The sequence below is a fragment of the Bipolaris maydis genome (genome assembly GCF_028858645.1).
Source record: "Bipolaris maydis strain C4 unplaced genomic scaffold PSV08scaffold_1, whole genome shotgun sequence".
NCBI lineage: Eukaryota > Fungi > Ascomycota > Dothideomycetes > Pleosporales > Pleosporaceae > Bipolaris > Bipolaris maydis.
This window is the reverse complement of record NW_027093857.1, coordinates 1368436-1384004: the sequence shown is the minus strand read 5'-3', so window position 1 is coordinate 1384004 and position 15569 is coordinate 1368436. Positions and strand designations below refer to the sequence as shown.

Below are 15569 nucleotides of genomic sequence, written 5' to 3'. Positions count from 1 at the left end.
AGCAGAGCAGCCGCTCGGCGTCGTGGTCGCCAACGATGGTGAGGTAGGAGGCAGCTGAGGTGCTTGCTCTTAGCCTGTTAGCCTGGCAGAGAAGCCCCGGCAGCCAGCCGAGAGTGAGCTGGCGGCAAGGGTTAGCCTCGATGCACGACTGGAGGCGAGGCAAGGCTGGGCCAATGGGCTCCCGCCATGGCAAATGCTCCTTCGTGCGGATCATACGTATGCGTGGTAGTAGCCCAGCCTGCGTGTGTGTGTGTGTGTGTGTGTGGACATGGCTGCCCACGGCATGCTGGGCCCTCATCTCCACGCCCCGTCTTGCGTCTGCGTCGGTCCATCATGGCCGTGCAGGCAGAGTGCATTGCTCGTATGCTGGCCGAGGGCGGCTGGCGGCCGGCGGCTGGCACATGGCGACGGGCGATGCATGGCCTGGCAGCTGGCAGCGTCGCACCACACACATTGCGGGCGCGTCAACGGCCACCACGTCGTCTCCCTACTTACCGTGTGTGTGTGTGTGTGCAAGTATGTACACTAACAAGTACATACGCCTGGCTGTCCGTGTGTCTGTCTGCAGCACGCCCCAAAAGACCGTGCCAAGCAACTGCCCATGTGCGCATGCTCATGACGCTGATGATATCCATGCCGCCGCCGCCCATCCATCGGTAGCCATCTCACGCCCACCTGCACTCTGCAAATCTTCCCCGTCCACCACACGCATTGGCCTCTTGTTCGACCACTAGCCCACTCCCACCAAGCCTAAACGGTCCCACCTGTTCCATCAGAGCTAATGCGCCGCCAAGTTCGCGTCGCAATAATAAAAAAAAGTAACCGCGTCTACTGCCATTTTTTTGCCCACTAGCTCCATGTTTTTTATTATTCTCCCGCTACTGTGCCTTCTCCATCGGGTATCAAGTCTGAAACTAATCAAGTCCGCCCCAAAGGGCGCGGCCTACCCTGCCTTGAAAAGAAAAAAATATGCGCCCAGTGTCCGGTGCAATTGCGGCCCAAGGAACCCCCACCATCTTATCCTCGTGCTGAGTCGTGCCGTCTGTTGCCTCACTCGTCCGACACCTGCCTTTGGCCATGTTTCCTCACCCAACACCCCCCTCCACCACTTGACGTGTACAAGCCGCCCTCGAATGCTTCTTGCCTGGCCCAACACCCCCCGTACCCTGCCATGTGCGAATTACATAGGTAGTCTGCCTCCACAAAGCACCCCCCAAGTCACATCGGGAGGGGCTTTGACCCTCTTTCTGCTTGCCCGTACTGGTGTGTCCATGTATGTATTTATGCATTATACATCCTCTGGTCGTCCGCTCGCAAACTCCGCGGCCCCTTTAAACAACACAAAGTCCCATCTCTTGCTTCTTTCAAAACACCCGGCCTATGGACGTCCTCCTGCCATGAGCATCTGCCGTATCTGCATAATCTGCGCACGGTACTCGGGCGTCAGCTGGTCGATCTGCTGCGGTGTAAGAGCCATGACCTGCGCGTACAACGCTTGCTGGTCCAGGGCCACTGGTTGTGCTTGCGGAGCTGGCTGTGGAGCTTGCGCGTAGGGCTGTGGAGCAGGCGCTTGGGGTTGTGGAGGTGTGGGCGCAACCTGGGGCGGATATCCACCATAGTTCACAGGTGGCCGCGCTACCTGTGGTGGAGCTTGCTGCACTGGCTGAACAGGCGGCGCCTGCGCCACTGGGGCGGGAGCCGCCGATGTCTCCACGAGCGACGTGAGAATCTGCGGGTCAACTAGCTGCAGGAGCAGGAGCGACTGGAAAATGGCATACGCTAGCTGCGGTGCCTGTCGCAGTAGCTCCGTCGCCTTGGCTGGGTCCGTCATAACAAGCCCCTTCATTTGTGAGAGAATGTCGAGCAGCTGGTCCGGGGGAAGTGTAGACAGCGTGCGCGAAATAGCGTCGGGGCATGTGAGGTTGGGCGGTAACTCGACACCTGGCGGCAGAGGGCCCAGTGTGCTCGATGGCTGCGCTGGAGGAGGTACTGCGGCTGGCTGGCCGTTCATGCCCATCGGTGCTTGCGTGTTCGGGTCGCGGCTCGATGGCGCGTTATCGCCAGAGCCACTCTCGTTGGACCAGTCGACCCTCAGTTTGCGCCCCATTAGATCGTAGTCGTTGAGGTTGCGCACCGCCGAAGCTGCTGCGTCCGCGTCGGCGAACTCTGCGAAGCCGAAGCCCTTGGGTCGTCCCGTTTCCTTGTCGTACACCAGCCGGAAGTTGTTGACTTGTCCGACGCGACCGAGGGTTTCAACAATAAGTTCTTCAGTTCCACCTGGTTCATCATGTTAGCAGCGCGCCTGCGCGTTGAAGCCGCAGTGTCCCATACCATATGGAATATTTCCTATGAAAACCACTCGACCCGCCTTGTCGTTGGGCGCCATAATGCCTTGGATGCGGTCACCAGGTATATAATGCAGGGTATGAGAGCGCGTAAGCGTGGGCGGGCAGAAGGTGTGTGGATGTTTGAAGGACAGAGATAGTTGACGTTTCTTTGATCACCCATGGCCTTCGAGCTACGGAACTAGGCCCAGGGCTTGGCGCGTCGAACCGTGGCACGCGATTCAGCCCTGCTCCTCTCACCAACCCTTGCCAGCATTCACACGACCCAAGCAACTTGCATCATCTCTAGTCATATCAATTTCTACGTAGCAGCACTATTTTACAATCTTGACCCGATGTTCAGAACAGCTTCTTTCATCATCTAGTATCCTAAATATCCTATAACTTCGCAGTCTGGGGTGCGCAGCATTGGCCGTCCTTGCCCACCGTCGCAGTCACGCTCGGCTGCTGGTGCTGCTCGCTCAGCAGGCTGCTCTTGTTGAACGCCTGCTCGCTTGGTGGCACATCCAGCGCCGGATTCTTGTCGAAAAAGTTGACTGGCTTTAGGTGAATCTTCAGAATCTCGCACGGCATAACAGGAAAGTCTTCGATCCTGGGTACGTGGTTAATGCCTGCTTGGATATATACCACCAAGTCGGTATCCTTGACATTGTCGTTTCTCTCTGCCCATGACCGCACACCAGTTCCTCCTCTTGACTGGTTGGTGTATGTGCCGCCAGCGTACAGCTCACCGTCCTTGTGCTTGACGACGTAGATGTTGTGGTCAGAAAACTCGGCACGCTTGTAGTTGAAGCTGTCCTTATCTGACAGGATTTTCTGGAATGGAGGCGCTTGGATCTTGTATGCAACTGCCTTTCCATTGACTGGGTTGCGCACGTTCGGGTTCTGGATCTTGAAGGTGCGGTTATTCTCGTAGGCAATGTCGTAACCGCCAGATTTCTCGACAACTGTCTCCTGGACGTAGTAACCTGTCCCGTGGGGGTTGAAGTCTGATCGAGGCATAGGAAAGGCTTCGTCGTACACCAAACGGTTATTGTAACCGTCAATCATAGGGTCGACACGCAATGAGAAGATATGCTGGTGGTGAACCGCAAGCACGCCAGGGTGTACAACGGTACCGAATGGTACCTCGACGCCCTCGTCAATAGGCTGTGTGCTAAGAATGCCAGTTGCTCTAATCTCGTAACTGATCTCTCCAGCCTGGTTGAAGATGAAGGCCAGGATGTACTCGTAATTGCTTACGGTAATGATGCTCTGGAGTACCAGCTCTCGGCTTCGAGCAACGACTGCACGCCCAGTGCGGTAGTTGGTGTGCTTGAAGCCAATTCCTGCATCTTGCTCGTGGATGCAAACTACATTCGGCATATCGATGACACCGCCCTTGTCGTCTGACAAGACAGAGCTCAGGTAATAAATCGAGCCCAGGCAATCACAACCAAGTTTCAGATTGTTCGCCATGATACCAGCACCAGCATCGCCCAAGTCGAAAGCGCTCTTTTTGTGATATGGGTGGCGGGGGTCTGCATATGGAATGTTCATGTCGCTCAGACTAAGCCTGTAGAAGAGGCTACGGTTGTCGTATCGAACATCATACAGCACCATACCCTCACGCTGGTTGAAGCCTACCCTGAACTGCCACTTCTGCCATGAGATGACACTCGACGTTCCCTGTTGTTGAACCTGAAAGCTAGCGCCTTCAGGCTGGACGACATTCAGGGGCTTGAGATCCGTTCGCAGTTTTTGTGCCTCCGGAATGTACTCATTGGGTGGCTGTATTTTGTACTTGCCCACCGGCTTGATAGTGTTGTCTGCGCCAGTAGGTAGCAAGTCGACGCGAATGACCGTCATCGTCTCCGTGCTAACCACGGGGGAAATCGGCAACGGCATGGCATAGTGGTTTGAATCTGCCTCGGACGAGTTCATCGGGTCCCTCAGATAGAGAAAGCATTGGTAGAGTCTGTTTTCGTCACCAATACCATCGGAACCGTATATCCAGGGATCACTGATGACCACTGTGCCTTCTGGAAGTTCGAGCTTGGCAATTTCGGCTTGCACTTTCTCGTCTGCAAGTGCAACCTTTTCAATGACAATAATCTCGTCGCCATCTCCGTTGGCATGAATGAATGGTCCTAGGAGAAGATTGCGCTCGATCCGGCCCGATGTCAAATCGACAATCGCCTCGTGGAATTTACTCTTTGATTAATAGTTAGCCACATATGCCTAATTCTGCAAAGCACGGACGATGCGCGACATACGGTATTGCGGATGTAGTAGTTGACAAATGCCTTTCTCGGAATAGACGGTAATGGCTTGCCACCGTGCTCAGCCTCCAGGTACTTTAGAACTTCGGTCTTCGGCGGCTCTTGCAATGTAACGACCTTGAAGTGCAAGTCCGTATGCGCCGGCCAGGATGCCTTGATGACCCCCGCGGCCTTCTGAAGTTCTGTTGCGGTCAACGGAGCAAGCGGGTGCCAAGGCGCCGAAGTGGCGTGTTCCCCAGACATATTGATTGAATATATGTATCGTAGCGTAAACACGATGTTAGTTTCCAAGATTTCAGAGCTGAAGGCTGAAGGTGAGGTCTCAGAGAGGAATTAATGCTACTGCGAGCGGTAGACACGTTTTACCGAGCACACCGTCTTTGGACGATAAGCAAGCGGGTTACCTATCTGTGCTCTGCAGACCGTCGCGAGGACTTGCCAGATTGGTATGTAGTAGATGTCTGAATGTCGAGACGAGCAATGGCGCATCACGTGCACTCTCTACCCCGCTCCTGCCTGTCCTTTCCGAGGACTAGATCACGTGGCCTCTCAATCATTCGCCATGTGCCATCGCTATCCGCATCCACCAACGCTGAGCCTCTCCTTACGACAACACAGTGCCGTCTGCGACAGTGCGTCTGCCAAAGATAGCTCTCGTGGGTAGGATCAACTCGTTGTTTTCCACACTCTTCTTTAGCAGCCTCGATGTAACGCTTCCAATAACCAAGACAAGGACTCGGACCACATCTTGTATGTACGACTGAAATGCGCCGCATGTCGACTGGGCAGTGTTGTGCGTTGCGGACTGTCTAAAAACACCAGTGTTCAGAGCCGTTCCTTTGAATGCGCCGCGAGCATGCACGACTATGTATGTCTCCCTCAGTGGCGTGTGACAGGCGTCCAGCCGTTGCAGATCTCGATTTTCCTTCCTAATTTCTAGAACATCCACAACCAGTGCCCTGAAACACCAAAAAACTGGAACCGGGTCGATCGCCAAAACGACATTCACAGTGAACATGCCTTCACGGAATTCGAAGTATATCTGTAAAGAATAAAAATGGCGCGGTGTCACCTGGGTTGTCTTCATATCTGATGTAACTCTACGATACCTCTCTGCATCGTCTGGTGTCGGGTTCTATGATGAAAACTCCGGACACACCAAGCCGTCACTGACTCGGCATCCGTGCACAGGATGCGTTCTCAAACACTCGGCCATCACCTACACATGATGGCGTAGTATGCACACAACTCCAAACGCAAGGCTGGGCGATTCAGAAAACGGTGTTGTTTCCTTTTTCCTTCGACCGGTTCGACAGGTCCGCCTTAGCTGGATCCATGACAATCTAAACATATTAACCCACATATTAATATATCTTGAACATTTGGCATTGTTCAGTTCCACATGGGCGCCAATCCGGTTTTGCCAACTCCACAGACCCACTGCTGTTTGCAAGGCTGCCCGCTCCTATTCGCTCTGTTATCTCTTTTGACACGTTCATGTCCACAGGCTCTTCACCATAGATTACTAAGTACTATATTCGCAATATTGCTTTCTGTGAGGTCACACGGTGTCCCTGATCTTGTGTCACCAGGTTCTCTGTTGAAAGCGTCTCGTCTAACCGCCACCGGCAATGAGTCTCCACAGTTTGCCTCAAGTCCCGGCCTCGCTACCAGTACGGAGAAGCCCATTGTGGAAGTCCTGTGACGCGCTTTCATTTCGAGTTTCACCGTTGACCCAATCAAGCCTGAATGTCGTACTGGCCTGAAAATGTGCGGAATCGCGCAATATAGGATACAAAGCCCTTTGGTGGGTGAAGAAGTGTATATAAGAACAGTGCATGTTCGCCTTGCATTCTCATCCATCATCATCGGCACATTCAGTCCATTCATTACCCACTTCACCAAACTCTCATTCTCCAACTGTAATCATGAAGTGCTTCGCCGTTGCCACTGTAGCCCTCGCGGCTCTCACTGAGGTCGCTCAGGCTCACTGTACGATACACGGCTGTGTAGGATGAGACATGTGCTAACAGACCCAAAGACATCTTTCAGACCCTGACTGCCAACGGCGTCAAGGGAGGTCTATTCCAAAACATCAGGCCTGTCCCCAACAACAGCCCTGTCACCGACCTGTCAGACAAGAACCTCCGCTGCAACACCAACGGAAACAGTGGCAGTGGAACCACCACTGTGGCAGTTGCTGCTGGCTCGACCGTCACCTTCACTGCCGACCAGGCTGTCTACCACCAAGGACCAGTTACCTTCTACATGAGCAAGGCCACCTCTGCTGCCTCCTCAGATGGTTCCGGTGACTGGTTTAAGATCAAGGAGATTGGTCCCGACTTCTCCAGTGGACAGGCCGTGTGGGATTTGAGCAGTAAGTCAAATGTGCATCTACATATTCTCGGAACCCCTTTTTGACATAGTGGCAGCCACCTATTCTGTCACCATCCCCTCCCAGGTCTCTGCTGGAGAGTACCTCCTCCGTATCGAGCAGCTCGGTATCCACAACCCCGGCAGCCCGCCACAATTCTACATCTCTTGCGCACAAATCAAGGTCACCGGTGGCGGCAGCGGCAACCCCTCTCCTACCACCAAGATCCCCGGACACGTCAAGTCCACCGACTCTGGCTACACTGCCAATATCTACAACAACTTCAAGAGCTACGTTGTTCCCGGCCCCAAGGTCGCCACCTTCTAAGTGTGCTGAATGACACGCGACACGCCGTTGAGCGGTCGCTACGATGACCCGGGCACTTTGTTTCCCAACTGGTCTTGTTTCGAACTAGAGGTTCGATTTCACTTCACTGTATATACCTCTGTTGCATACCATTTTGATGTATATACATCTATACCCTTACTTCAATTCAACCTTTTATCACGATATCATTCTTTTAGTTGGACCGGGTGACAGTGCATGATCCTTTCTATTAGTGAATCTGTGCCAAACGCTTTAGCCCGCATGTATAAGTAGTTTCCACCACTGACAGGTTTTCAGGCTAAGATTACCTTACGTTAAGTACACAAGGTCACACGGGCGATTCGCATAAACTGTAAAGTGTTACTCTAGCCTGCGCAGCAATCATCCATGTCATGCACTACAGTCAAGCAATTTCCAGCGGTTCCAAAGCCGTTTGCTTAATAGAGGGCACCCAGTGCCAGCGCATGGACGTGTTCGTCTTTCAAACATACTTTCTTTACACAACGCATTAGCCTTTGCCATTGACGATGCGCATTCAAAAATCAACAACAACAGCGCAATGTGAATTGCAGGGTGTTCGCCAAAATCGCCACCTCCGTCTTCACATATCGCAGCGACCACCAACGTACACTCAGCGCCGATATGTATTTATCAGTAGAAAAGACACGATGCTCCTTCCTCACTTTCTCGCTATTTGTGCCCTCGCACCCAGCAGGCCAGAACCAAAGAATTCCCTTCCTCCAAACCACAGCATACGCAAATGCCATTCTAGCCCATCTCACCAAGACGTTACTTTAAGCATCAGCCTCATCGACTAGACCCCTAGTCCTATCTCATCGTTCAATGTCAGCCGGCCCTCCACCAGGCCACCCCTGGCCTGTCAACGTTGGCAACAACCCCAACATCAATCGCGACCCCCCACCACCCCCGATTCACGGGCTTGGGGGTCCCATTCCCCAGGCCCCTCCTGCACCTGTACCTGCAGCCGCTCCGGCCGCTGCTGCAGGTCCAGCCCAAGTCGTCGTCGAGCAACAACACCACCACAACCCCATCTACGGGCCTCCCTTACCCATAGGCATTGCCCCTCCCCTCGACATAGGCATAGGTGCGTTTCCACCCGTCCCCCCTCATCCCCCGCTCGGCCTCGTGGATCCCTTCTTCCTAGGCGGCGGCTTTACGCCAGGCGGCGGACCCCTCGCCCCCATCCGAACCGGTAACTTCCTTGCCAATGCTCAGTACGGCATAGGTTTCGGTCTGCACTCCACAGGCGTAGCTTTTCCGCCCCCGCCGCCCGGCGCCGTGGCAGGCGTGCTGCAGCCTTTTGCCGCGCCTGCGCCTCTTTGGAGTCCCGCCCCCGCTGCTGGCCTGGCGTTTGGAAACGTTCCTGCTGTCGGCGGCGTTGTTGCACGAGTGCCTCCGCTGGTAAATGTAGTAGTGGGTGCTGGGGGGGCTGCGACGCAGCATCATCGTCCTGCCCCGCTCTTCCACGATGGAAACAACGGACATCACGCCCAGCCCGCACAGGCAGATGTGTCACAGATTGCCGGCGGGATTCCTCCGGGCGTCATGCTTGTCGAGTCGGCCGAGCATACCATTTTCATGCGCATCACCGGTAACGTTTGTCCGTGGTTGTCGCCTGGTGCGTTGTTTGGGATTGAGCAGCTGGCAGCGGCTAGTACGACGGGGTTAAATCGCCTGATTCAGATTTGCCATGATGGCGCTCCTGAGGAGGAGCTCGAGGGTGCGGCGGTTACAGAGTGCATTGAGCTGGGGAATGGGCTGTGGGAAAAGGGCCAGACGTTTAGATATAATGATGCTGTGTCCAAGGTCCTGACGCTGAAGGATGCCGGTTGGGATAATACAAGGAATAGGGTTGGCGGGAATTCGCTGCATCTGTGGGGTCATAGGGTCTAATCGCGGTATTACAACACGTGCAGGGCAAGCATGCTTAGCGTGGGTTCTTGTTTATGTTCGGAGCGATTGGGATTTATAGTGGTGTCGTCTCTTTTTATTTGTACGCAGATAGTACCTTTGTGTATATTATGGTTACCTGAGGTTTACGGCTACATCATTACAAATTTCCATGTTGAAAGCTTGGGAAATCTATTTTTGGTCTTGGGTCAGCTGCACAAAGGTAGATACAATTGGAATAGCTTGAATGTTTACAATCCTCTTCTCGGACATGTGCTACTTTACGCAGGCGTATTTGCCTCACGCGTAATCTCAGCTGTATACTTTTTCTTGCCGCCGCCCATCTTCCTCCACAGTCTGCCTATCCACCTTTCCTTGACCATCTTCAGCACAACATATGCGAGGAAGCGGTACACAATTGCGCAGATACCTAGCGCCATGAGGTTCATCTCCGGGTTCTTGTTCAGCCTGTACAAGTCAAGTACTTGTTCTCCGGTCTGAATAGGACACTGTCCATTGACGCGCTGCCAATCCTCACAAGTAAACTTCAAGCCGCGCAGAGTAAACGGTGCCATGTTGCCGATAGCCCACTTTACAGGCGAGAGGTGGTTCCAGGCTTGCAGGAAGTCAGGGATGTCGAGCGAAAGAACGCCTCCCATGACTTGTGCAACGCTGAGGAACACAGACATGCAGTTGACCGAGAATCCAGTATGCGTAACCAGTGTGTTGAATGCAATGCCCAGGCTCTCTCCGCAGCTGGTAATGCAAAACGCGTTGAAGGTTATGATGAAGTATGTTTCCGCATTGCGTTCTAGACCGACGGCAAACACGGCGAGGACCGAGAACATAAGGCAGCTGATAATTTCAAAGGGCGTCGTGGTGGTGATGTATGTGAGGAAAAACGCCTCCACGCCATAGACACGGTCATCGAAGTCTCGATAGAATACATCTCTCTCGGTTGGATAGACGGCGATGTTGTTCAGCACTGCATAATGTTAGCAAAACCCAAGGTTATCGCGTAGAGAAGTACCTACTGCCGACAAAATAGAGTGGCGCGATTTCGACCAATAATCCAAGTCTGTTTTGCACATAGAAGTAATTCGTCTTGAGTGGAGAGAAATAGAGTGCAAGCACGATACCCAGACCGAAAACTTGCATGATTCGCGCGATAATAATGTCTGGCTGGCGAAACATGTTCTTCATCGACCGGCGGATCAAGATTGAGTATGCCGAAAAGAATGATGAAGGCTCTCGTGCCATGCTTCCCAGTTCCGCGGGTGTTGTAATCGATCCAGTACGAGCAAGGGGAAAGGCATCAGGATTCCATGACTGGATGAGCTTGCGCACTTTCTTCCTACTGGCAGCCTCACGCTTTTCGTGTTGGAGATCAACTGTTATCAGGTCGAGCGCGAAATCAGCGGGATTGACATGCTCTGGACATTCATAGCCTAAGCCTGCAAAGTGAGGTAACATATCGGTTGAGTGCCCTGTGTAGATTGGATGGCCACCGCGAGCTAAGAGAAGAACATTTCCAAAGTGATTGAACAGGTCGCTGCGTGGCTGGTGAATCGTCACTATGAGCGTGCGGCCTTCTTGTGCTAGTCCGCGGAGGACGTCCATAATGGAGAGAGCCGTGAAAGCATCGAGTCCAGATAAGGGCTCATCAAGCAAAAGCACACGTGGCTCCGTGAGAATCTGCACAGCAATCGTAACTCGACGCTTTTCGCCACCACTGACGCCCTTGACGAGATCGTTACCAATGAGGTTGTCAGCGCAATCCTTGAGACCCATCTTTAGAAGAATCTCTTCGGCCTTTTGAATCTTTTGCTCTTTAGACATCCACTTTGGTAAACGCAATCCAGCTGCATAACGCAGAGTCTCGCGTACAGTAAGCGAGGCAAGAAGTGCGTCGTCATCCTGTGTAACAAAAGAGCAAATTGAGTTCACGACTTCTCGTGCAGGTATTAGTCCATTGTAGGTCATGGTTCCATACTGCTTGTATCGCGTTGACGTATCGTCCTTGAGTCGCCTGGCCATACTGTTCAGCAGCGACGTCTTTCCGGAGCCTGATGGTCCCATGATCACGTTGAGCGAACCGGGTCGGAAGTCTGCTGTGATTGGGTTTAGAATAGTCTTTGTGGATCTTTTCCGTAATGAACGCTTTTCGACATCCAGTCCATAGTTTTCTAACCTGATATCAATAGTCCTTACGTTCTCCGGCGGTCGCTCATTCATCTTCTCTTTGCCAGCAGAAGCGTCCGTGTTAGTCGGTCTTGCGCGCGCCATAGCGATTTCAGCGTTCCAGAACTTAAGCAGCACACCCGCACCAACGTAAAAGGCAATGGCGAAACCAAGAAGCGCAAGTATGGGCCTCCAGATCCAGTTGTTTGGGAACCCAAGTGAATCCAGAATGAATTCTCCATCATATTCTTTGCAATCGGGATTCGATCGTCCGCCCTCGAGTGGACAATCGTAGAAATGGCCGCTAAACTCATTGGCACATAGAGCTCCAAAGGCATAAAAGACGTATGTGATCCATTTGGTCCACCGCACATAGATAGGAATGGTGTTTGCTTGGATAAAGTAACCACAGGCCATGGACTGCAGAGTGTATGCCAGGTTGGCAACCAGACTTGCACCTGCAAAGTTCCTTGAGACTGCAACGCAAGTCATGGCGAAACATACGGCGATGTACTGGTGTAGCAATATTATACCGAAAAAGGTGAGGAACTGGCCTCCGTCGGTACGGAATCCACAAAAAAAGTAATAGATTAGGGAGAAGATAAGAGGGACAGGAATGTCCTCAATGAAGATCCTGGCCAACCTTCTGGAGATGAGAAAGGCTGGTATACTGACAACGCCTTGTCGCGCTTCTTCGTCGAATAGCTGTATATCAGTAGTAAGTCGGTAGATCTCATAGAGCAGGATGAGATATCCTTGAAGCCCAGCTGCATTGTAGAGCGCTCCTTGACGGGAGCGTATACCGGTCAAGGAACCGTCGAGATGCAGGAAAATCCAGCCTGTGATTACGGCCATGCCAATTGCTTCAACCAAACTGCCAAACATACCTGAAGACATTCTGGTCAGTGGTGCTCTGATGTGCTGGTTGTTTGAGATGCTACTCACCCATGGGGTCGCGAATGGTCACAGTCCAAGTTCTTGCAGTAAGTACACGAGTCTGTTGGATGAGTGATGTGCGATTATCCCGCTTATCCTTCGTCGAGCACTTCGTGACAGACGCACTCAATGCGCCAGCTCCATCCTTCTCATTAGAGTTACTATTACAATGTACTCTCCACGCCTCTATCACACGACCAACCCGTTCCTGGGCCGCAAGTTCGGCTTCTGCGCTGCGGTTGTCGATGCTGACAACATCAATTAGATACTCTGCTGGATTAGTGAACGGTGGCATTTCATGGCCCAGCTTTGCAAAGTACGGTAGACATTCCTTTGCACTACCAGCATATGCAGGTTTGCCTCTCGACAAAAGAATGACGTTGTCGAACAGATCCCATATCTCAGAACGCGGCTGGTGAATAGTAACGATTATAGTCCTTCCTTTTCTTGCTAGTGTCTGCAGGGTTTTGATGACCTGGAAAGCGCTCGTTGAATCCAATCCAGTAGTAGGCTCGTCTAGCCATAACAGCGAGGGATTCGACAGGAGCTGTACACCAATGCTCGTCCTTCTCTTCTCTCCGCCTGAGCAGCCCTTGTGTGCATGGTTGCCGATCCTCGTACCAGCTGCTTCTTTCAAGCTCAGCTCGAGGATGACCTCTTCGACGAGCCGCTTCCGTTCGGCTTGGCTAACCGATGATGGCAGGCGCAACTGTGCGGCATACATGAGTGTTTCTCGGACCGTCAGAGTTGGAAGGAGTATGTCTTGCTGGATAACATATGCGCTTTTGATCTGCGACACATCTTCACTGCCATTGAACAGCGTGCGGCCCGAAGTCGCCAGTCTGCTTCCCATGGCTAACCGCCCACTCATAGAATTCAACAGCGATGTCTTTCCGCTGCCACTCCCTCCTATGATGGCAGTAAGGCTGCCAGACGGCATGTCTGCCGAGATATCGTCCAGGATAGTCTTGACATGGCTTTGGTCGCCCAGTGGTTTCTTTTTGGAGAAGAGGCGTGCAACAGCATTTGGCGACTGGTCGACTGAAACTGTAAGATGTTCAAGTCGCACAGATACGGGGCCAACTTCGCGCAATGAAATGCCATGGTCGTCGTGGTGGGATGCATTGGTGGAGTCTCGGTCGTCAGACGGCGCTGGGGGTGTGGGTAAGTTTTGGTCGGTCTCTATCCGACTGGGCGGTTGAGCTGACGGGGTGTCGGGCTCGATTCTGTCTGGCGACTCCATCTTTCAGGGTCTGCAGCTAAAACCTCATAGTCGAGCCGTTGAAAACGGTCGAAGGAGAGGCATGATCGTAAATAATTGTCGCAACGTGCACGTCGGCACGCGTTGCCTCTTTTCACGGGACAAGATCTTACTTCATGCGAGCCGCCTCGGTTGCTAACCGAGGTGGAGACACCGCTTGGCTTGACTTACCCAGGCGGATGCTGCTGCTCCGAACATGCATCCCCAGATGGCGAATGACACCCATCGTACCGTTGGACAGCTAGACAAAATCCACTGGCGCTCGCGCATACGGGCATTATTCAATAAAGTAGCGATTCTCGGTACTATCCAAAATCTCGTGGCTATGTCAATGACGAGGCCTGAAACATGATTTGTCCGCCTTCTGAGTAGTTCACGAGTACGACCCCACCAACCTGCCGGATACGGGTAGGCCGCCTTTGCGCAATATGCTTCTTCGGGCCTTTTACTTTTCTATACGCTCTGGAAATCCTACATCCGAACGCAGGTCGCTGAACAATGAGGGATATCCGGAAGTCTTTGTTGCTATTCCAGATATGTTCCTGTAGATATCAAAGGTGGGCAAGGCAGTGGGTCTCAGCCGGTGAGTAACAAAGTCGACCCGATAACTCAGATATTCGGAGACTGTCTTGTTTGGGCCATTCCGTCTGGGCTCTCCCGGGTGGGGAAGTGGCTGCATCTAGTTCCGCATACGACTGACCGACTTTCTGCGCTACTTGGCGATAGGTTCTAGACGTTCCAAGTGATAGCGTCAACGAGACAGTAAGAAACATACCTGATGTGACACTGGAACAATTCGCGAAATGAAAGAGAATGATCTGAGGAATGTTGGGCGTTTTTCTAGTGCAAGGCATGAAAACGGTCGTCTCTTTAGCGAAGTCATTTCCAATCCTTGGCAACGCCCGCCCGTTGAGCAAGTTCCTCAACGGTCAATACTTAACTTCAGGGGCCACAGCTCCCAATGAAGAAAGTACGGCCGTCTGGTCGGCCTCCCCGGGGAATTAAGGTTGTAGTCGGCACGCTTAGATGTAACAAGCATCTAGCTGCGAACCTTAACCTGTGGGGCTGATCTCAGACTGCCCATGTTCAAATCTTACTATTCTTGTAGGGTAACTGGTGCGACAATCATCAGTTTACGCATTGAGAAATAAAACGTGGAGAACCTTGTTCGATGCAATTACGCCTACCATCTATCAAAATGATATACACGCTCAAGGCAAGTGAGATGCGACTTGAGAACTGAACCCGTAAACCGTAAACATCATACTGATCATCAGCATCATGGTGGTGCTGTAAGACATGGCTCAATGCAAAACGCAGCACATAACTAACGAACCGTGTTTGTGAAACTGTTTTGAAAAATAGCATGGCCCGGAAAAAAATCGATGCGACGTTTCTCTGACCTCAATGCTGATACTTCCCGTCTGCGAGCTCCCTCGGGCCATCTTTCCTTTTGAGTTTGGCTTGTTGGTATAACAATGAGTTTGTTTGCACATTCTTTTTTTTTAGCAACAATTATAGTAAAGTATGCACATCATAGCCAAGTCCCTCAGCCTTGTTAAATTCTCATCAATCACCTCAATATGCACAAGCGGCACAACTACCACACTCAACAGCCTCAATGACGCCTACTCCATAATCACCATGGTTAAAGCATGTTGAGTGCTTGTAAAATAGGCAATTGGCAAGATTTACTGCGTAATTCATCCATTTCCAACTCCTTAGTACTGCTCACCGCCTCTATAACGACACACTTAGTAAAAGCCCTATACAATCCCACATCCGCCTGGAGACATCTATCAAGATCAACGATGACAACAACAATCTACATGAATATACAATTTTTAGCTATAGCTCCTCAATCTCCGCGTTATTACACCACTGTCGACCTTGCCAAGTGAACAAGCTACTTTTAGTTCCTTGAGTCTTGGTGGTTTCATTTAGTGAGTATCTAGTGCATGATAGTACGAAAA

At 52.1% G+C, this 15569-nt stretch overlaps 5 protein-coding genes across 5 annotated transcripts; 2 read left to right on the top strand and 3 right to left on the bottom strand.

Annotated features, from left to right (window-relative positions):
* Nucleotides 1-1228: 1228 nt before the first annotated feature.
* On the bottom strand, nt 1229-2488 carry PSV08DRAFT_1669 (hinge domain of cleavage stimulation factor subunit 2-domain-containing protein). The gene is made up of 2 exons (XM_014222703.2): nt 2332-2488; nt 1229-2277 (listed from the first exon to the last, which is right to left on the bottom strand). Exons 1-2 carry the CDS (start codon nt 2384-2386, stop codon nt 1379-1381), a joined length of 954 nt encoding a protein of 317 aa, XP_014078178.1. The 5' UTR covers nt 2387-2488; the 3' UTR covers nt 1229-1378.
* Nucleotides 2489-2624: 136 nt separating this feature from the next.
* Nucleotides 2625-4979, bottom strand: PSV08DRAFT_213526 (copper amine oxidase). The gene is made up of 2 exons (XM_014222702.2): nt 4601-4979; nt 2625-4538 (listed from the first exon to the last, which is right to left on the bottom strand). Exons 1-2 carry the CDS (start codon nt 4847-4849, stop codon nt 2724-2726), a joined length of 2064 nt encoding a protein of 687 aa, XP_014078177.1. The 5' UTR covers nt 4850-4979; the 3' UTR covers nt 2625-2723.
* Nucleotides 4980-6534: 1555 nt separating this feature from the next.
* Nucleotides 6535-7307, top strand: PSV08DRAFT_346089 (glycoside hydrolase; the record flags this gene model as incomplete). Its single annotated transcript, XM_014222701.1, has 3 exons — nt 6535-6598; nt 6648-6983; nt 7039-7307. 3 exons carry the CDS (start codon nt 6535-6537, stop codon nt 7305-7307), a joined length of 669 nt encoding a protein of 222 aa, XP_014078176.1.
* Nucleotides 7308-8063: 756 nt separating this feature from the next.
* On the top strand, nt 8064-9221 carry PSV08DRAFT_357929 (uncharacterized protein; the record flags this gene model as incomplete). The annotated part of the gene is made up of 1 exon (XM_014222700.1): nt 8064-9221. The coding sequence occupies exon 1, from the start codon at nt 8151-8153 to the stop codon at nt 9219-9221; it is 1071 nt and encodes a 356-aa protein (XP_014078175.1). The 5' UTR covers nt 8064-8150.
* Nucleotides 9222-9303: 82 nt separating this feature from the next.
* PSV08DRAFT_192795 (P-loop containing nucleoside triphosphate hydrolase protein) lies at nt 9304-13669 on the bottom strand. The gene is made up of 3 exons (XM_014222699.2): nt 12345-13669; nt 10253-12286; nt 9304-10203 (listed from the first exon to the last, which is right to left on the bottom strand). The coding sequence occupies exons 1-3, from the start codon at nt 13576-13578 to the stop codon at nt 9500-9502; spliced, it is 3972 nt and encodes a 1323-aa protein (XP_014078174.2). The 5' UTR covers nt 13579-13669; the 3' UTR covers nt 9304-9499.
* Between the last annotated feature and the right edge of the window lie 1900 nt (nt 13670-15569).